The following is a 21398-nucleotide window of genomic DNA, read 5'->3' on the forward strand; positions in this document are numbered from 1 at the left end:
CTTTTGGCATAGGGACCATTAGTGTCTCTACTTTTACAGATGAGCAAACTGGGACTAGGAAAGATAAATTATTTTTTTAATTTTTAAAAAATATTTATTTTGCTTATTTGAAAGACAGAGCTACAGAGAGAGGTAGAGACAGAGAGAGAGGTCTCCCATCTGCTGGTTCACTCCCCAAATAGCCGCAATGGCCGGAGCTGCACCGATCTGAAGCCAGTAGTCAGGAGCTTCTTCCAGGTATCCCATGTGGATGCAAGGGCCCAAGGATTTGGGCCATCTTCCACTGCTATCCCAGGCCTTAGCAGAGAGCTGGATTGGAAGAGGAGCAGCCGGGACTAGAACTGGCACCCACATGGGATGCTGGCACTTCAGGCCAGGGCATTAACCCACTGCGCCACAGCGCTGGCCCCAGGAAAGATAAATTATTTGCTTAAAACTAAAGCTTCATAGATTTAAAGAAGCCTGGACTTGAGCCCCAGAGCCCAGGCTCCAAATGCTTCACCTTTTGTACTGCATCTCAGCCCAGAACATGAAGCAGGCTTCCATTTTCAGCAACACCAGTACAACGGACTAAGTATTTAGAAACCCTGCTGATGGAGCATCAACAGAAAGCTTTAGCTCCACGTTGACCTCTCACCTACATAGCAGCCAGGCCCCCACTGCTGCCCTGCCTTGACCAGCCCTGCCTAGTCTGTACTGCTGGACACACACCTATCTGAAGAGTCCAACCAGCAACCTGAGCTCTCCCCATGTTACAGAAACCTGGAGTGGGAAAATTCCCTTTGTTCAAATAAGCATCAGACAGCAAAGGATATAAAGCAGTTTACGAACTCCAGCAGGCTCAGTGGGAATCATTCCCTGAGAACTGAGCCCTGAGCCTAGGTTTCTTACCATATTTATAAGTTCGTCAGCATCATACCTGAACTGTTCACAGCACTGGTGAGTTTAAATTGTAGCCTGCGTGACTTGGGACCACACTTCTAATGGTCGGCGGGTCTGCTATGTTTGTAAAAGAGATACCTGGGGCAGGTTTACAGGACAGATTTTATGTCTAGAGCTACAGAAAGCAGAGCTTACGACATCTTTCCTCCCTAGATAAGATAACCGGGCACAGCTGCTTCACCAGATATTTGGGAGCAGCCGCTTTCCAAGTTAGTGCTGGAGGGTCCGCTTTCCTTCCTTTGTCTCTGCTTGCAGCCTTATTTCCTCTACACCCACTCTTCCCAAGCTCTCTCCCCCAACTCAGAAGCTCAGTCCCAGTCCAGCCTCAGCCTTGGCCCAAATGCCTCCCAGCTCACACTGTAATCTCGCAGGACCTTTACAAGTCCTAGCTCTCCCTCTACCGGAGCAGCCCAGCTTTAGCTCAGACCCCAAGCCCCTTCCTGCCACTTTGTGCCATATAAACCGCTAGTCTGTATGGGAAGGGGGCTCTCTGCTGTGTGTTTGCTGGCAACTCTTGGCTGAGTATTCACCTGGGCTGAGCCCCTCGCAGGCTTCATTTTTTCTTCTGAAGAAACCTGGTCTGGCTGTCACTTCATACTCTGTCTCTTCTCTCCTGACACCTGCTACTGCAAAAACACCTACAGCTAATGGGCAGAATATTTAAAGCTTCCTTTTGAATGAATGTCTGAGACTGCGAAAAAAGTACAGAAGAGCACACAGGGGCCAGAAGCAAAGTGGAAGCAGGAATCCAGGGACTGTCAGCCAGAACCAAGGCTCTCCCTGTCACCCCCCATAGAATGTCTTCCACCAAGCCCCCTCAGGCCATTTGCTCTCCATATTCTAAGCAGGGCTGATGGGGGGCCACTGGTCTCCAAGCCCAAATCTGTCCAGGTGCAGACTCCCTGCTCGCCCAAGCCATCTGCTCCCAATTAAAGGGTGATAAAATCTCTTTCTCCCTTGGAGCCTGGAAACTTTACATTCCAGGGTGGAGACTTCCCTGATTTCCCAACAGAGAATGTGCAAACCCTCCCAAATCAAAGCCTGGTTTCCCTCATTCTCTTTCCTTCCCTCTCTTCCCCCCAACACCTTAATAATTTTCTTTCCTCCCACAGAGGGAAAGAGGGGTAGATGTGGCAGCTATTACATAAACTCTGAGATTCATAACTTTGAAGTTTCTCTCCAATAACACAGATCCCCACCCTCCCTGTGCTGCCCCATGGGGGACTGGGTATAGGGGTCAAGCATTACAGTACAGATGCAACCACTTCTGCTGTGAGGCTGTGCGAAGGCTCTTAGTTCTGATTCAGATATTTCTGGGTGTGTGTATGGAAGACTTCAAGACATGGTAATCCAACCGTGCAAGCAAAGGAAGAGAAAACTTGGGTTCTACCAAGGGAGGTGTCTAATAAGCCACATGTGCAGGCTATCCCTAACCCCTTTGGCAAAGGAGGAAAAGAACAAAGTCTGATGCAGAAAATGGAGCACAAGAAAGCTATTTCTGCACTGGTCTTCTGTCTGGACAGAAGGGGTATGAAAAATGTGTCCAAAAATTCACAATCACAACCTCAACCCAACATGAGTTTGGGGCACAAGTATGTGCTACTTATAAGTTCTGACAATATTAAACATTTCATTTGAAGGGGCCCTGGGTTAGCTAATAATGTTTCCTAGGCTTAAAGAACATTTGCTGCTGACGGAGCCCACATTGTGGCATAGATTAAGCTTCTGACTGTGGCGCCAGCATCCCTTATGGGTGCCAGTTCAAGTCCCAGCTGCTCCTCTTTTGGTCCAGCTCTCTCCTAATGGCCTGGGAAAGCAGTAGAAGATGGCCCAAGTCCTTGGGCCCCTGCACTGTGTAGGAGACCTGGAAGAAGCTCCTGGCTCCTGGCTTTGGATCAGCCCAGCTCCCACCATTGTGGCCATTTGAAGAGTAAACCAGCGGATGTAAGGTCTCTCTGTCTTTCCCTTTGTCTATCTGTAACTCTGCCTCTCAAATAAATCTTAAAAAAAAAAAAAAAAAAAAAAGGACAGCTACTGATACAACTCTAAGGAAGTACAGCATGTGATCAAGTCACAGAAGGCTCATGGAAACAAGGTACCCTACACAAGAGTCCATGGCAAGAATACCTGCAGGGCTGACCTGCAAAATCTAAGATAGTGGGATTATTAGAGAAAGAATATCAAGGGATGAGAGTGTGGGTGGGAGGGTGGGTACAGTGGGAAGAATCACTATATTCCTAAAGTTGTATTTATGAAATGCATGAAGTTTGTGTTCCTTAAATAAAAGGTTTCTGGGGAAAAAAGAATATCAAGTAATATGTCTGATGTGTTTAAAGGAATGAAATTGAAAACATGAGAAATTAATAATAAGGTTCTTTCAAAAGTAACTAGTAGGATTGAAGAACAAAATAGAACTTTTAAAAATGAAAAAAATATAATGCTTGAGTTTAAAGAGAAGAGTAGATACTAATCTGCTGAAGAGAGGATTAAGAGACTAGAAAGTCCATCTATGAGATTAGCAAGCACAGAGCATGGGCAGGTAAAAGGATGGGGAACATAAAAGAGGGTTGAGAGACGTAGAGGGCAGGGGGAGAAGACAGAAGGACACTTGTTCGGAATTCCAGAAGGAGATAACTGAGATTAAAAAAACAGAATGCTCAGAAAAATATGGCTGTGATTAGTCCCAGTTCAAATGAAAAACATGAACTCACAGATCCACAAAATATAATAAATCACAAGAAAGATAATTTTAAACCATATGCTTGGTACATGCATAAAGAGAAACCACACAGTGCCAGAGGTGCAGAAAAGACCTAGATGCGGCCAGTAAGAAAGGAGATCAGGGAGGCAGATGGAGAGCTGCCTTCTCAATGACCATGATGGAAGCTGAAGGCAGTGAGATGCCGCCCTTGGCATCGTGAGAAAAAATGACCTTCAAGCTCCATTCTATGCCCAGTGACAGAGTCTTTCCAATAGACTGGATTATGTGAAAAAATCCTCCTGTTGAAAGAAACATAAAAGTACTTCATAGAATACCCTTAAGATCACCTTATAATGCTGAAAAATGGAAAAGATGGTAGAAAATTCCCAGCTCAATGCTGACAGAGTCCTGCACCCAGAGAAGTAACAACAGGCCCAGCGCACTAAGACTGCCTCGTCTGAGGGCACTTCTTCACCCAGAAAACTGTTTTTTTTTGTTTTTTTTTTTTTTTGTTTTTTTTGTTTTTTTTTTTGATAGGCAGAGTGGACAGTGAGAGAGAGAGAGACAGAGAGAAAGGTCTTCCTTTGCCGTTGGTTCACCCTCCAATGGCCGCTGCGGCCAGCGTGTTGCGGCCGGCGCACCGCGCTGATCCGATGGCAGGAGCCAGGTACTTCTCCTGGTCTCCCATGGGGTGCAGGGCCCAAGCACTTGGGCCATCCTCCACTGCACTCCCTGGCCACAGCAGAGAGCTGGCCTGGAAGAGGGGCAACCGGGACAGAATCCGGTGCCCTGACCAGGACTAGAACCCGATGTGCCGGTGCCGCAAGGCGCAGGATTAGCCTAGTGAGCCATGGCGCTGGCAAAACTGGGGTTTTAACAACAGCTTCACGGAGAAGGGAAATAGCAGTCAAAGTTCCGGGAGGGCCCAAGGTGAGCAATGGAAGAGGAGATTCTTCTCCACCCAAACACACACATGAAGCTACGACCCCAAAGACTGCACCCACTGGATGTGGCACCACTGAAACTAAACCTACCCTCAACCTCAACCCTAGAGGATTACAGAGAAGGCTGCTTCAGCACTGGACAGGACAGAAACAGGAAAGCAAAGGAAAGCAAAACCATCCCCAGAGAAGCTGTGGCACAGCCTGGAAAGCTATGGTTTTGAATTAAGGTGGTACCTGATTGATATCTTCCCAAATGTTCTGGTTAGAGTAAAAGCACATTCTTCAAAGGCCTTCAGGAATCCCCTCCATTTTTCAATGGCAATGACCAGAACACAGTCAAATATAAATAGGCACAGAAGCCAATAAGGAATTGAGAAAGTAGATGGACTGAAACTCCTAGACACTTTGGTCACTAGAAGTACCAAAGACTCTATAACTATACTTAACATGTTTTTAAAAATAAGAAACTTCAAATTATTTAACAGAAAATCACAAAACGTAGCACTTTTGTACAGTGGGTTAAGCCACTGCCTGCACCAGCATCTCGTAAGAGTGCTGACCCACTTCTGATCCAGCTTCTTGCTAATGCGCCTGGAAAGGCAGTGGACAATGGTCCAAGTGTTTGGACACCTGCCACCTACATGGGAGACCCAGATGGAATTCCTGGCTCCTGGGTCTGGGTCAGGCCATTGCAGCCATTTGTGGAGTAAACCAGTGGATCAAAGACCTCTTTCTCTGTCTCCTTCAATCTCTGTAACTTTGCCTTTCTTTCTTTTTTTTTTTTTTTTAAAAGCCATTTATTTATTTCAAAGTCAGAGTTACACAGAGATAGAAGGAGAGGCAGAGAGAGAGAGAGAGAGAGAGAGAGGTCTTCAATCCGCTGGTTCATTCCCCAATTGGCTGCAATAGCCAGAGCTGCGCCGATCCGAAGTAGGAGCCAGAAGTTTCTTCCGGGTCTCCTGTGGGGAGCAACTCGGACTAGACTAAGTTACTGGAATTAAGACTTATTTTATGCATCTGCTCTCCCACAATATGGCGCTGGGAGAGGAGGCAACAGCTTCTACCCAGCTGCCTCTCACCAACTTGACAAGCTGCAGGAGCTGCTCCTGATTGGAGGAGAGCAGCGTACTCGGCGTGTGGGTAGCAGAGTTGGGATTGGCGGAGGAGGACTATAAAGGAGGAGAGAGACAACATGCACCAGGAACATCTAAGGGGAACATCTATCTGAAGGAACACCTGTGCAGCCCCCGAGAGAGCCGGCCGGCGGTGTGCCACTCCCCTGCGGAAGTGGGGAATGTGGCAGGGGGAACCTCCCTTCCACCTCCGTGGAAGGGACGGTAGCCAACCCGGGAAGAACCAGCAGCAAACCCGGGGAGGGCCGAGCAGACGAAAGAACAACGCAGGGTCCTGTGTCATTCCTCCATGAAGACGGGGAGCGACATCTCCTACACAGGTGTAGGGGACCAAGGACTTGGGCCACCTTCTACTGCTTTCTCAGGCCATAGCAGAGAGCTGTATCGGAAGTAGTGCAGCCAGGACTTGAAATGGCGCCCATATGGGGTGCTGGCACTGCAGGCAGTGGCTTTACCTGCTACAACACAGGGCCAGCCCTGTAACTTTGCTTTACAAATAAATAAATAAATAAATCTTTTTTTTTTTAAAGAACTAAATAGAACTTCTAGAAATTAAAAAACTACCATAATGATGAACTCAGTAGACATGACTTGTAGCAAAGACACACAAAGATGGAATTAGGAGCCGGTGCTGTGATATAGCGGGTAAAGCCACTGCCTGCAGTGCCAGCATCCCATGTGGGTGCCAGTTCGAATCCAAGATGCTCCACTTCTGACCCAGCTCTCTGCTGTGGCTTGGGAAAACAGTAGTGATGGCCCAAGTGTTTGAGTCCATGTACCCGCATGGGAGACCCAGAAGAATCTCCTGATTCCTAGCTTCAGATTGGCATGGCTCTGGCCGTTGTAGCCATCTGGAGAGTGAACCAGTGGATGGAAGACCTCCTTCCCTCTCTCTCTGCCTCTTCCTCTCTGTAACTCTGCTTTTCAAAATAAAATAAATAAGTCTTCAAAAAAAAAAAACACACCAAGAATTAGTGAATTCAAACAGGGTCACAAAAAGGTATTAAAAATAACTCATAAAAATACATCATGGGAAAAATGGAAAAGAGTGTAAGATAAACTGGGAATAGATGAGAGGTCAGGTATTAAGAGTTCAGAAGCATGGGGCTGGTGCTATGGTGCAGCTCTCTCCTACAGCCTGGGAAAGCAGTAGAGGATGGCCTGAGTGCTTGGGTCCCTGTACTCGCATGGGAGACCTGGAGGAAGTTCCTGGCTTCTGGCTTTGGATCAGGCCAGCTGCAGCCATTGTACCCATTTGGGAAGTGAACCAAAGGATGGAAGATATCTCTTTCTGCCTCTGCCTCTTTGTAACTCTGCCTTTCAAACAAATAAAATCTTAAAAAAAAAAAAAGAGTTTAGAAGAAGAATGATAGGAGAAGGTAATATTGGAGAAAGGGTGGGTGCAAAAATTTCCCAAGAAGCACAGCAGAGGCAGGCACGTGGCACAGTGGGTTAAACTGCTGCTTGGGCCACCATCATCCCCTATCGGAGTGTTCAGGATTGAGTCCTGTTCTGCTGCTTGTTCAGCTTTCTGCTGATGTGCTTGGGAGGCAGCAGATGAGTCCTTGCCACGCACACGGTGTCTCTTCCCTGTAGACACAAGGATCAGGCACAAATTATCCTGAAAACAACCATGTGGGGTCTTCAAAAAAGCTCATGGAATACACACGTTATGAAAAAGCTATAATGGTTTTCAAGATTTTTTACACCAACATAAACTATAATTCCATTTCCCATGTACTTCCATCCTCTCATATTCAACTTCAAAATATAAAGTTTCATTGATGCATAATTCAAACACCATAAAACCCCTGTTTAAAATATATAGTTCAATGATTTTTTAAAATTTTTTTTTTATTTTTTGACAGGCAGAGTGGACAGTGAGAGAGAGAGACAGAGAGAAAGGTCTTCCTTTGCCGTTGGTTCACCCTCCAATGGCTGCCAAGGCCGGCGCGCTGCGGCTGGCGCACCGCGCTGATCCGATGGCAGGAGCCAGGAGCCAGGTGCTTTTCCTGGTCTCCCATGGGGTGCAGGGCCCAAGCACCTGGGCCATCCTCCACTGCACTCCCTGGCCACAGCAGAGAGCTGGCCTGGAAGAGGGGCAACCGGGACAGAATCCGGCGCCCCGACCGGGACTAGAACCCGGTGTGCCGGCGCCACAAGGTGGAGGATTAGCCTAGTGAGCCGCGGCGCTGGCCCTAGTTCAATGATTTTTAATAGATTTGCAGAGCTGTGTAGCCATTAGCATGTCCGTGCTTTAGAACTTCTGCATCAGCTCCGAAAGTACCCCCGGCCCATGATCTATTTTCAGAGTCTACTTGAATGGACTCATATACTATGTGCTCTTCTAGGGCTGAATTCTTTCCCTTGGCATGTTCTCAAGCTATCCACCTTGCAGCATGTATATACCATATTCCCTTTTATTGACAGTTTTCATTGTATGGATGGATCACATTTTGTCTATCCATTTATCAGCTGACAGGTATTTGGGGGCATTTCCAGTCTTTGGCTATTCCGAATGACGCTGTTCTGAATATCGGCATTCAAGTTTTTGTATGCACATATGTCTTCACGTTTCTTGGGCAACCTAGGAGGAGAATGGCTAGGTCCTACGACAAAATTACTCTTAATGTTTTAGGAAACTGCCTAAGTGGCTGCACCATTTTACATTCCCACCAGTAACATATGAGTTCCAGTCTGTATGATTTATTTATTTATTTTTTGACAGGCAGAGTGGACAGTGAGAGAGAGAGACAGAGAGAAAGGCCTTCCTTTACCGTTGGTTCACCCTCCAATGGCCGCTGCGGCCAGCGTGCTGTGGCCGGCGCACCACGCCGATCCAATGGCAGGAGCCAGGTACTTCTCCTGGTCTCCCATGGGGTGCAAGGCCCAAGCACTTGGGCCATCCTCCACTGCACTCCCTGGCCACAGCAGAGAGCTGGCCTGGAAGAGGGGCAACCGGGACAGAATCCGGTGCCCTGACCAGGACTAGAACCCGATGTGCCGGTGCCGCAAGGTGGAGGATTAGCCTAGTGAGCCGCGGTGCTGGCCATGCCTGTATGATTTTTAAAAGAACAACACACACTTGATTGATTTGTAAGAGCTTTTATGCTCCAAGGCCATTCATCCTTATTTTTTCTTTACAACAAGTTCTCATGATTTAATGTTCACTGAAAATGGGAGCAAAAGAATAACTTCAACCAACAGACAGAAAAAATTGCATAGGAAAGAAGAATAGAAGGAAATATACGTTATACGTTACTGCTGCCTTATGTAAAAAAATAAAAAGATTGAGCAAATTCTTTTTTGGTCCTATAGCTTTTTTCAGTACCATCTAAATGTGCTAAATGAGCATCTATTGGCATTTTCACCTGGACCATCGAAGGAAGTAGAAAGCTGAGAAGGCAGGAGGGAGGGAGAGGAAGGAAAGGGTCCCACAGACTTGATCATCTCACCTCAAAAAGGAGGACGAAGGCGTCCTCCTCCTGACTGGTGAGGTGGACTGACAAGCCCTTAACGAAGACTCCTTGTGGGTTTTCCACGATGGTCATTGGTGTGACGGAAGGTCCAACGTAGGGCAGAGTGGACAGGAGATCAAACAGGTTCTCGTTGTAGATTTCCAGGTAGGAAACACGCACCGTGATGGCATGTGTGGGGCGTTCTTTGATCATCCTAAAAACCTGGATGAAAGGTTGCACAGCAGTCACTCCAAGCTGGCTAGTACTGGGGTGGGGGGGAGCACTGGGAAGTGTGAGATAACTCTTGCCCTAATGGCATTTGCAGACTAGGTGATCAGCCAACAGCATCAGTTATTATTAGCACAGCAGGTGACATTTATTTTCATCTTATAGCTTTTGGAGGCTTGATTTACAATCTGCCTAACACGTGTAAAGTCCCAAGTAGTAGAGACATGATGAATGTAAAGATCTCTTAATTTATGGAATGTCATCATATACGTGCCTCTTTCATGTCTGCTGTTTAATCCCCTCTGAAGCAGGGCAGGGCAATATCCACTTGAAGGCTTCAGAGACCATTCATCTAGGGTCACCCTGCTGGTAGGGGTAGAAGCAAACCCAGAGTCTGTGTTTCTCAACTCCTTATCCCGTCCCCAGTATTTATCATATAAGTGACTTTGAACTGGTCTTTCCCCCTCGCTGGGCCTTAATTTTCTTATCTGTCAAATGGGGAGCCAGGCAATATAATCCCTGAGGTCCCACTTTCCCCTGACAGTACAGACCTGTGCTGTCTAAAATGGTAGACACCAGCCATAGATGACTGCTGAGCAGTTGCCAGTGGCAATGAACTGAAGCTTAAATTTCATTTAACTTCAGTTAAACTTTAATTACAAACTAGTAATTCAGTTATTGGTAAGCTTCCTAAGAATATCTGGAACAACTTGGGTACATAAATCTTTCCTCAATGCTAACTTCTGTGAAATCTAAATACAGACCCAATATTTCTGACGAACACTGCCTAAACTGAAATGCGCTCTAGGTATAAAACACACATTGAATTTCAAAAACTTAGTATGAGAAAAAGAATTTAAAGTATCTAGATAACTTTTATATTGGTTGTATGTGGAAATGATACTTTGGGTTTGTTGAGTTAAATGAAACACATTGTTAAAATTTTCACCAATTTTACTTTTCTATGGCTCCTGGAAAACTCAAAATTGCATACCTGACTTGCATCATATTTCTGTTGGATGACACTGAGGCATACTACTAAAATCTAAGCTGTTGAGCTACTGAATGAAACTTTGGCAGTGGGGTATGAAGGGCATTGCTTCAAAAACCAGAGCATGGACAGCAAACAGACTGGAGGGGTGTGTATACTTCTTATAGGGCAGGACCGTAAAATTAAACATGCCCTTCGAGAAAGATCTTTCATCTCCTACCTCCAACCAGAGGGTCCTCCCAGAACCCCGTAAGCTAGTGGGCCCCAAAGAAGGGCCCCTCTGCCTGTCTTTTTTTTTTTTTTTTTTTTTTGACAGGCAGAGTGGACAGTGAGAGAGAGAGACAGAGAGAAAGGTCTTCCTTTGCCGTTGGTTCACCCTCCAATGGCCGCCGCGGCCGGCGCGCTGCGGCCGGCGCACCGCGCCGATCCGATGGCAGGAGCCAGGAGCCAGGTGCTTTTCCTGGTCTCCCATGGGGTGCAGGGCCCAAGCACCTGGGCCATCCTCCACTGCACTCCCTGGCCACAGCAGAGGGCTGGCCTGGAAGAGGGGCAACCGGGACAGAATCCGGCGCCCCGACCGGGACTAGAACCCGGTGTGCCGGCGCCGCTAGGCGGAGGATTAGCCTAGTGAGCCGCGGCGCCGGCCACCTCTGCCTGTCTTTAGTCATACTTTCAGAACCCCAGCCCTGACAGGTCAAGTCCCATCCTGCTTCTTGTCTTGGCTCTTTCAGGGGATGTAGTGGTAAAAGAGACCAGAGCAGGCTGGCAGGAAAGCTTTGCAGGGGTTCACCTTCCCCTCATTAAGGCCAGGAACATTGGGGAGGGGGGTATTTGGCATAGCTGTGAAGTCATCCCTTGGGATACTTGCATCCCATATTGAACTGCTTGGGGTCAAGTTCTGGCTCTACTTCCAATCCAAATTCCTATTATTGTGCAGCCTGGGAGGCAGCAGACAATGGATCAAGTACTTGGGTCCCTACCACCATGTGAGAGATGTGCATGGAGTTATAGGCTCCTGGCTTTGGCCTGACCCACTACCAGCTGTTGCGGGCATTTGGGGAGAGAACCAGCTAACAAAAGATCATCCATTCATATTCATTTTCTCTCTGTTTCTCTCTCTCCTCTCTGTCTCTCTTAATAAAAGTAAATAAAACTTTAAAAACTGTTTTTTTAAAAAAAAAAACAAACCAGGAGCATGATTAGGAACTTTGAATCCTTAGGACCTTTGAATCCTTAATTACAGGATCATGGGCCATCAGAGCTCTTCATAAATGAGGGTTCAGCTCAGGGCGGGTATGGAGCAGAGTCTGAAACCTGGTTTCCAGATACCTCAAACCCCACCTCTGGCCATGTGTATCCCATCTGATACCAGCATTGGTTGCCATTCCTCTGAGGGCTGGATCCCATGACTTCAGTAGCTGGCCGGGGCTGGGCAGTATCTGGCAGAAAGAGGGGACCTGTGTGGCACCCCTCCCAAGGACCCAATCTCTACCTGCTGCAGGGCACGAGGGAGGATCCCCCGGTGCTTGTAATTCTCAGTTGCCCCCGTCATGGTGTATGTCTTGCCAGCTCCTGTCTGCCCATAACAAATGATGGTACCTGCAAACATTTCAAAACATGTCTTGGTGACATTCAGAAAAATAACTCCAAAGACAATTCTCCCACTCCCCTGGCAAGTCTCAGGTCAGCAAGGACCTTGGGATGAAAGTGGGCAATGGGATCAGTCAAACACGCCAGGAATCCCCCTATGGAGGTGGTGGGTAGACAGGGGAACTGTGACATTAACAACCAAGACATAGACTTCTGTCCTGGATCTGGGGTCACACAGTATTCCACTGCCCCTTTCACCAAGAGATGTTCTGGTCTTGAGGCTTCCCAGAACACGGAAGCGCAGGGAACAGAGGAACTGGAATGCTTCCCAGAAAGACGAGGAAGGAGACAGGAGCTTCAGCCCATGTTTATGAAGTCTATCCACAGGAGACATCAACTTAGCCACAGAGATGAAAGCTTTAAAAATCTCCATGAAGAGACACAGTAGGGAGGGCATTTCCTGCCAATGCTGAGAATTCTCTGCTGACTGCAAATTCCCAGAGCATCAAACAAGGCCCCTGGTCCAGAAATGGGCCACTACGATCAGGCGAGGATCTGGTCCCACTGCCCTTCCTGGGCAAAATTTCACGTGCACCTGTCATGTCCTTTAGGTCTCCACCCCCACCAGGCAGTCACCCTGGGGTCCACCTGCTCTTCCTCATGGCTTGGCCAGTCTGAGCTAGACCCCATCCCAGAGGCTGCCTCTGGGCATTCACACAGCAGACCAGCTGGGGCCACAGAGGGCTGTGGAAATCACATTTGCTCTAGTTCTAGGGATTGGTGGCAGGTTTGAAAAGAGGGGCCCTAATTCAGCATTTGAATTAGAGCCAGAAACAGGGTCTCTTATCACAACAAACTGAGCAGGAAGGAGTCACATCAGTTGACTCAGAGCCCATTTGTGCTTCTACAGCACCCAGTGCCCAAGACACTCAACCTCCCTGGGCCTTGCTTCCTGTCTCCACCTCCTCAGGGCCACATTCTCTCAGGGCATCATGAAAACCAATGAGAATTTCTTTGGTCAGTGGGACCATATGGATAACATGCACGAAAAACTGCAATGTCTGAGCATCCACACTCAACAGACTTACATAGAGAACCTAAAATATGCAAAACCGGAACATTCTAATTAGCAACCACCACATGGCAAAAATCAACATTGCAAAAACCTATGATGTATTCTTTTCAAGGATTTTAATCCTTTTAATATTTTAAATCAATCTTAAATGAACAAGGTTGTAAAATTCCCTAATAAAGCTGCTTTTAAGAAGATCAAATTCTAATCAAGTTTTTGGTGGAATGTAATTAATCCTATAACAGAACATGAACAGTACATTGATAATGTTATAGGACAGAAATAGCTCCTAGCAGGCAGTTAGAGAAAAATGTTTGAACTCTGTCAAATTCATCATAAAGGCATATCTTCAAAACTAATATTTGAGGGATCTGAGACAGATAATAGTTGAACCTCCATGACATGTAAAAAAGCCAGGGGCTTTTAATCTTCCTAGGAGGGTAGGATCCCAGAACACGGGATCAAACCATGCCGACAGTGTCACCACTCAAACAGTAAGTCTATCACCACAAGAACATGCAGACAGAAAAATAAGCATACAAATGCTAGGAAATGTGTGAGCCTTTTATTTCATTCACTACAGAACCATTGTACCTCTTGCTTCAGGAGGGGCTCCTGGTAAGACAACAGTTAATTAAATTACCATTATAGCCATCAAGGGCCTGAGAAACCACATCTTGTGCCACTGTCTCATAAACCAAGTCCTGGGATGCGTCATGGAGGACTCCATCCAGCTTGAATGACCAATCTGTCTGCTGGTTATTGACAATTCCTCTCCTTGTGTCCTTTTTAAAGTGAATATCAATGCTCTGGAAAAAAAATAGGTAGAGAAGGTTATTTGTCAGGAAACTGGTGCAAAAAAAAAAAATCATTGACCTTGAGAAAATAGCAGTGAACTTGAGAATCCATAGGAACTCCCTCATATGCACTGATAATAGGCACGAATGCTTTTGGATGGGAGAGGGGAGCTTGTGCACAGAGGCCACAAGACATCAGTAGAGGAAAGGTCTAGAGCCTGGAGCACCCCCGAGTTTCAGCACAGTTTAGAAGGTGCTGTCTGTCATGCTTCCCCCATCTATGTCACAGGGTCCGGAAAATGTTCTGATTAAGCAAGGTGAGATTCAGCAAGTACATGGAGGTACTGAATTAGGGCATAACGAGCAGGGAGCTTGGTGCCAGGCCTGGGTGCCAGCCCCATCTCCCTGCTTCCCTGCTCCCTGCTGTGAGGCCTCCCTCAGCTCTGCATTGTAGTGAGCTCCTACTTCTACACCTGGTGTAGGCCAGTGTAACAAGGAAAAGAACAGCCACAGAAAACACCCTGGCCTTTCTGGATACACTCACTCACAGGGATCATAGTGAAGCGGGGCAGTCCAGCTTGCTGTGGTCAGCAGATATTAAGGTGTACACTCCTTGGCAGCTGGGCAGCTGTGGCTGCAGCTGGTTCAAGGACACCATCGGGTAAGGTCAATTCCCGTATAATCCCCAGCTTCTTGATGCAGACTTCTGATGTGAACAGACTCTTGCTGATATCTTGCACTGGCTGCTGTCATCTGGGAGCCAAGACATGGCCATGCAGTGCGACACTAACACCAAGAACACGGGCTGTAGTATGCCCACAGACGTTTGCTGAATGAAAACACCCAACACTTGGCTGCTGACCTAAGCCTGCACAGGCTTCAGAAGGGTTCTGAGGACACAGGCCAGATAAATCGTTCCAGTTCTTGTGATCGGTTTCTCACACTGCCTTGATAAATTTAACAGTAACAAACTCAAGACATTCTTAGCGGCAGAGACTATGGTGCCCTGGGATAAGCTGATACTTGGGATGCCTGTACACCACATCAGAGTGCTGGTTCAAGACCCAGCTCCTCCACTTCTGATCCAGCTCCTGGCTAATGTGCCAGCAAAAGCAGCGGATGATGGTTCAAGTATTTGGGTCCCTGCCACTCACAGGGGGGATCCAGATGGAATTCTAGGCTCCTGGCTTCGGGCTGCTCCAGGCCTGCCTGTTGTGAGCATTTGAATCAAAAGACAGAAGATTTTCTCTCTCTGTCTCTGTCTCTCTCTCCTCCCTCCTTTTCAAATAAACAAATAAATCTTTTTTAAAAAAGACATTTTTACTATATTCCCTCAAAGATTGCATAATGCCAGACCTAATCACCAGCAAGTGTTGAGTGTGGGAAAATGTCCATTTTCTTGTGTCTGATATTAAATTATTAAAAGACAAAGATGGGAGGCTCAAAAACTTCCCAAATAACAGCATCATGAGGGAGTGGTTTGGACTTGACAGATTCTAGAATCCACTGGAACTCTGACCAGTTCTGTCTTGGTCCTGAGGCAGCTGCTCAGAAACAGGGTCACACTACTGAGGTAGGATGGGGAGAGGCCCAGGCAGGTGAAGGCAAACACACGGCACTTACTTTGTTGTCATCTCCATAGGTGATCATTTCATGAGCAAAGTCATCAGTGGGTTTGACACGCACAAACGCATGAACTTTTTTCCTAGTATCCATTCTAGCTAAGGAGAAGAAAATGGCAAGATTTTCAGCAGCCACTGTGAAATAACGACGAGTTATTCATTGAGATCAGAAGATCAGGCATTCATTAAGAGATCGGAAAGAGCACCATTTCCTCCCGCCCTGCAGAGGGCCAGGCTTCCTCTTGGCCCCTCCGCAGGGCATTTGTTACCAGCGACTCTGTAAGACCAAAACTCTTTATGAAGGCTCCCTATCTTAGTCAGCTTTGCATTACTATAAGGAAATACCTGAGGCAGCTTAACTTTATGGAGAAGGAAAGTTTATTTCGGCTTGTGGTTCTGGAGATCTGCCCATTGGTTCAGCCTCTGGTGATTTTCTTGCTGGTAGACTCCAAAGGTAGCCCAGGGCATCACCTGGCAAGAGGCAAGGAGCATGTGTGTCTGTCTGCACAAACGTGATCTCTCGTCCAGCCACATGATTCAATCACGGGGCCTCACCTAACAATCTAACCTAACCTCTACCCGAATGCCCCACTTCTAGACTTCGTTGGATTGAATTATTACCCTTAGAATCATTAATGTAAGACTCTGCAGACTAAACTCTTCAGTTTGAGGGGAACAAATAACCAAGCCACAGTACTTCCTTTATTTGCCTCATCTTAGATGTTGTTTCTAGAAATGTTCTGCATCTAAGATGGGCCCGCTTATGTTTTGCCTCACTGGTTCTATCTTCTTCAAAAACACTATAGAATACATTCATTTTGGGGCTGGCGCTGTGGTGCAGCAGGTTAAGCTGCCACCTGCAGTGCTGGCATCCCATACAGGCACTGCTTTGTGTCCAGGCTGCTCCTCTCTGCTGTGGTCTGGGAAAGCAGTGGAAGATGGCCCAAGTCTTTGGGCCCCTGCACCCACGTGGGAGACCCAGAGAAGCTTCTGCTTCCTGGCTTTAGCCTAGCCCAGCCCCAGCCATTGCAGCCATTTGGGGGAATGACCCAGAGGATCAAAGACCTCTCTTTCTGTCTCTCTCTCTGTCTTTCAAAATAAATTAAAAAATCTTAAAAAAATACATTCATACTCATTTTTTCTTCTTTAACATGGCTTGCTTTAGATACAGAATCCCCTCTTCTACTTAGACCAACTGAATCAGAAACATATGCCCTGACGGTATATTTAGTATAGTCTAGAATCAACTATTCCTTCTCTTCTCACTCCATTGAAAGAAAAAGCAAAAAGTCCCCTATCTTACCCTCTTCTCCTAAAACCTAAGTACAGCCTCATCATTTCCTTTCAGGTAGCCACAAATACATGTGCCTTCCCTCATCTATACAATCATGAATACCATGTACAAGCTCAGTAAAATGTTAAAATAAGTTTCTAGTGTTGTTTCCTGGACTATGATGGAAGAGTATAGATACAAGTGACAGGGAGGCAGATTTGGGTAAATGACTTTTCTAGATGTCAGGATGGAAAAGACCTTCTCAAGGTAGTGTGTTGACAAACACTGTCAATAGTTAGGTCAACAGGGATGCTACAAAGGTGACTGCTGCACTGAATGGAGGACTGATTCATGAGACCCTGTCCAATAAAAATAACTTATAAAAATTTAAAAATTGAATTGCACAACCCTCTAAATAATTAATATCATATTTTCTAGGATATTAGTATCACTGGTCAAATTACACTGAACTCCCTCTTAGGAATGCTTGTGTAAAAATATTCAATATTAATCAGATGGTCAGTTTTGTTTCTAGCACTGACATATGTGAAGAAACAAACAGGGTTATTAAACAGAGGTGATAATGTATGGTACTGTAGCATATTGGGCTAAGCCTCTGCCTGCAGTGCCAGCATCTCATATGGGCACCAGTTTGGATCCTGGCTGCTCCTCTTCCAATCCAGCTTCCTACTAATGGCCTGGGAAATCAGTAGAAGATGGCCCAAGTACTTGGGCTCAAGCTCCTGGCTCCTGGCTTTGGATCAGCCCGGCTCAGGCTGTTGCAGGGATTTGGGGAGTGAACCAGCAGTTGAAGACCTTTCTCTCTGTCTTTCTCTCTCTATTACTACATCTTTCAAGACATAAATTTCCTTTTTTTCCTTTTTTTTTTTTGACAGGCAGAGTGGACAGTGAGAGAGAGAGACAGAGAGAAAGATCTTCCTTTTGCCGTTGGTTCACTCTCCAATGGCTGCCGCGGCCGGCGCACCGCACTGATCCGATGGCAGGAGCCAGGTGCTTCTCCTGGTCTCCCATGGGGTGCAGGGCCCAAGCACTTGGGCCATCCTCCACTGCCTTTCCGGGCCACAACAGAGAGCTGGACTGGAAGAGGGGAAACTGGGACAGAATCCGGCGCCCCGACCGGGACTAGAACCTGGTGTGCCGGCGCCACAAGGCGGAGGATTAGCTTATTGAGCTGCGGTGTGCATACATTTCCTAAAAAATAAACAGAGGTGATAATGACACTAACTTTTATTGCTTTAAGGGAGACTTAAAACTTAATAATCAACTTAGCCGGCGCCGCGGCTCAGTAGGCTAATCCTCCGCCTTTTGGCGCCAGCACACTGGGTTCTAGTCCCGGTCAGGGTGCCGGATTCTGTCCCGGTTGCCCCTCTTCCAGGCCAGCTCTCTGCTGTGGCCAGGGAGTGCAGTGGAGGATGGCCCAAGTGCTTGGGCCTTGCACCCCATGGGAGACCAGGAGAAGCACCTAGCTCCTGCCTTCGGATCAGCGCGGTGCGCCGGCCGCAGCGTGCCGGCCTCAGCGGCCATTGGAGGGTGAACCAATGGCAAAGGAAGACCTTTCTCTCTGTCTCTCTCTCTCACTGTCCACTCTGCCTGTCAAAAAAAAAAAAAAAAAAACAAAAACAAAAAAAAAACAAACCAAACAAAAAAAACCAAACTTAATCAACTTTTCATTATACACATTGATGACAAAGGATTATATATTGAGAGAAAATTCCAAGATTTCTAAGGAAAGTTAAGTAAAAACCATCTGTAATCAAGATTGTATTAAATATGGTTAAGTAATACTAAAAAATAAGATAAAAATCTCTAACTTTATTACTCAAAATGACTGGAAAAATCAATAGAATAATTTTAAATTGTCCTAAGATGAAACTTTTTTTTTTTTGATAGGCAGAGTTAGACAGTGAGAGAGAGAGAGAGACAGAGAGAAAGGTCTCCATTCCGTTGGTTCACCCCCCAAGTGGACTCTATGACCGGCGTGTTGCTGCCAGCTTGCCTCGCCGTTCTGAAGCCAAGAGCCAGGTGCTTCCTCCTGGTCTCCCATGTGGGTGCAGGGCCCAAGCACTTGGGCCATCCTCCACTGCCTTCCTGGGCCGCAGCAGAGAGCTGGACTGGAAGAGGAGCAACCGGGACAGAATCTGGCACCCCAACCAGGACTAGAACCCAGGGTGCCAGCGCCGCAGGTGGAGGATTAGCCTAGTGAGCCACAGCACCGGTCAAGATGGAACATTTCTAATTTTACTTATAAACTTTGTATTATTTTATCTGAAATAATACAAGTTTCATATTTTTTCCTTTTTCTTAATAATTTGAAGAATATCATCACATAGCAGTCCTAAAATTAGGCTGTCAAACTTTTAAAAAATATTTATATTCATGGTACTATAAATATAAATATTAAAAATCCACTAGGAATTACTGCTCCATATTGTGGATGGAGAAGGGGTGTGCAGGCACAACAGTTGCTATATTATGCACTTCTTTTTTGACCTCCCATCAGCATCAGATCAGTTCAACAAGAAATGATGCATTTTCCCCTAAAATAAGGAGAAAGGATAGAGGTAAGGCTAAAGAAAACTTCTGGAAACACTTTTGAAAATGACAATCACCAAAGGCATTTGCTGCAGCATTTGTATAAGGTTAGGGAAACGAGGCATCAGGAGCTGTCAATTTCCAGCTTCAAATTGGAAAAAAATTGCTTGCTGACACCACTGCCGAGGACTCTGGCAAATAAACTGAAAAGATACTTAATATACTCTAAAGTAATTTTAACACCTTTAGTGTAAATAAATGAAAAGATAATCACATATTACAGATATTTCTTCCTTTGTGTAGTTAGTATTGTTCTTTAAAAAAAAATACATTACAGGCTGATGCTGTAGTGTAGAAGGTAAAGCCACTGCCTGCAGTGTTGGCATCCTATATGGGCATCAGTTTGAGTCCTGGCTACTCCACTTCTATTCCAGCTCTCTGCTAATGCTCCTGGGAAAGCAGAGGAAGGCCCCTGCACCCAACTGGGGGACCTGGAGGAAGCTCCTGGCTCTTGGCTTCAGGTCAGCCCAACCCTGACCATTGTGGCCATTTGAGGAGTGAACCAGCAGATGACAGATTTTCTCTCTTTCAAATAAAATAAATAAATCGTAAGAAAAATACATTGAAGAATGGTAACACTTTACATGTTAATTATCTACAAAGGGGTTATTGTTACCTCACAAAAATTACTTCAGATATTAAAAATATGTCTTTCAACATGTCCAGATGTAACTTATTACACTTGGTTTCCTCTTCCAACTATATCTCCCTAGAGTATGCATGTACTTCCTATATTTCTCATGTTATTAGGAAGTCTTCCCCTAGCCACTCTGTGGCCAATTAGACATTTGTGTTTTATTTTATTTTTTTTAAAGATTTATTTATTATTTATCTGAAAGTCAGAGTTACAGAGAGAGGAGAGGCAGAGAGAAAGAGAGGTCTTCCATCTGCTGGTTCACTCCCCAATTGGCCACAATGGCTGGAGCTGCACCAATCTGAAGCCAGGAGCCAACAGTTTCAGACCTTTGTATTTTAGAAAATGAATCTTGGGGCTGGTGCTGTGGCATAGCAGGTAAAGCTGCCACCTGCAGTGCCGGCATGCCATTTAGGTGCTGTTTCGAGTCCTGGCTGCTCCACTTCCAATCCAGCTCCCTGCTAATGTGCTTGGGAAAGCAGTGGAGGATGGCCCAAGTCCTTGAGTCCCTACACCCATGTGGGAGACCTGTATGAAACACCTGTTTCCTGGCTTGGGCCTGGCCCAGCTCTGGCCATTGTGGCCACTGGGGAGCGACCAGTGGATGGAAGACCTCTCTCTCTTTCTCTCTCTGTAACTCTGAATTTCAAATAAAATAAATAAATCTTTAAAACAATGATTCTGAAAGATATCTGGGGTGAACAAAGATAATGGCTTGTCCACTTTAAGTCCCCATATTTTTGTCTGCAAATTTGAACTCGAGAGATAAAAAGCCACAGATAGTCTCTTCATAAATTTCAAAAGGAGAACATCTCACCTGTAAGTTCGCTTTGATCTTTGCTGTTGGGGAGTTAGGAGAGAAGCGAGTTTTGACGCAAACACTTAAGCTCTATTTTTAAAGTTCTGAAAAACACTTCCCCTGTCACTCCCAGGGGCCCATCCTCCTGCCCTGGGAAGTTCAGATGTCATCCAGGGTATCCTTTGAAAGGGACCATGAAGAAGCAGGGGTGCTTTGAGAACAGGTGTTGAGACCTTAAACAAACACAGCAGGAGTGGAGCACAGCCCCGACCCAGGCCTGACCCTTCCCTGCCAACAACTGGCCAACATGCACATGCACATGCAGCACCTTTCCGCTGCCCACAGCCCTGGTATGCTCATGCCCCAGCTCCAAGCATGCTGGGAGCCACACCCAGCTGCAGAAAGCCTTCTGCGTGAACCACACCCTCCCAGGAGCCTGCTACCTGGCAGCTGCTCAACAGTGACACCTGCACTTACTGAAATCCTGCTAGTTATTGTTTTACGCTACTTCATTTGAGTGAGCTGCAGCTTCCAGATTAAACTATAAGGTACTTGAGGGCAAGGACTATGCCTTTTCTCTCTTTTGAATCCCCCCACCAGG

General features: G+C 46.3%; 1 protein-coding gene across 19 annotated transcripts in view; it reads right to left on the minus strand.

Annotated features, from left to right (window-relative positions):
- Positions 1-21398, minus strand: part of LOC100344656 (kinesin-like protein KIF9) — a 79448-nt gene that overhangs the window by 37619 nt on the left and 20431 nt on the right. For 10 of the 19 annotated variants that reach the window (XM_070051026.1, XM_070051025.1, XM_070051027.1 and 7 more), the window contains 5 exons: positions 15824-15949; positions 15480-15577; positions 13703-13868; positions 11890-11996; positions 9176-9400 (listed from right to left, as the gene is read on the minus strand). In XM_070051026.1, coding sequence (XP_069907127.1) covers positions 9176-9400; positions 11890-11996; positions 13703-13868; positions 15480-15572 — 591 coding nt within the window. In that variant the 5' untranslated portion in view covers positions 15573-15577; positions 15824-15949. The other 9 variants (XM_070051028.1, XM_017343720.3, XM_008260349.4 and 6 more) reach the window with 5 other exon arrangements.

Source organism: Oryctolagus cuniculus, chromosome 10 (genome assembly GCF_964237555.1).
Source record: "Oryctolagus cuniculus chromosome 10, mOryCun1.1, whole genome shotgun sequence".
In the NCBI taxonomy this organism is placed as follows: domain Eukaryota; kingdom Metazoa; phylum Chordata; class Mammalia; order Lagomorpha; family Leporidae; genus Oryctolagus; species Oryctolagus cuniculus.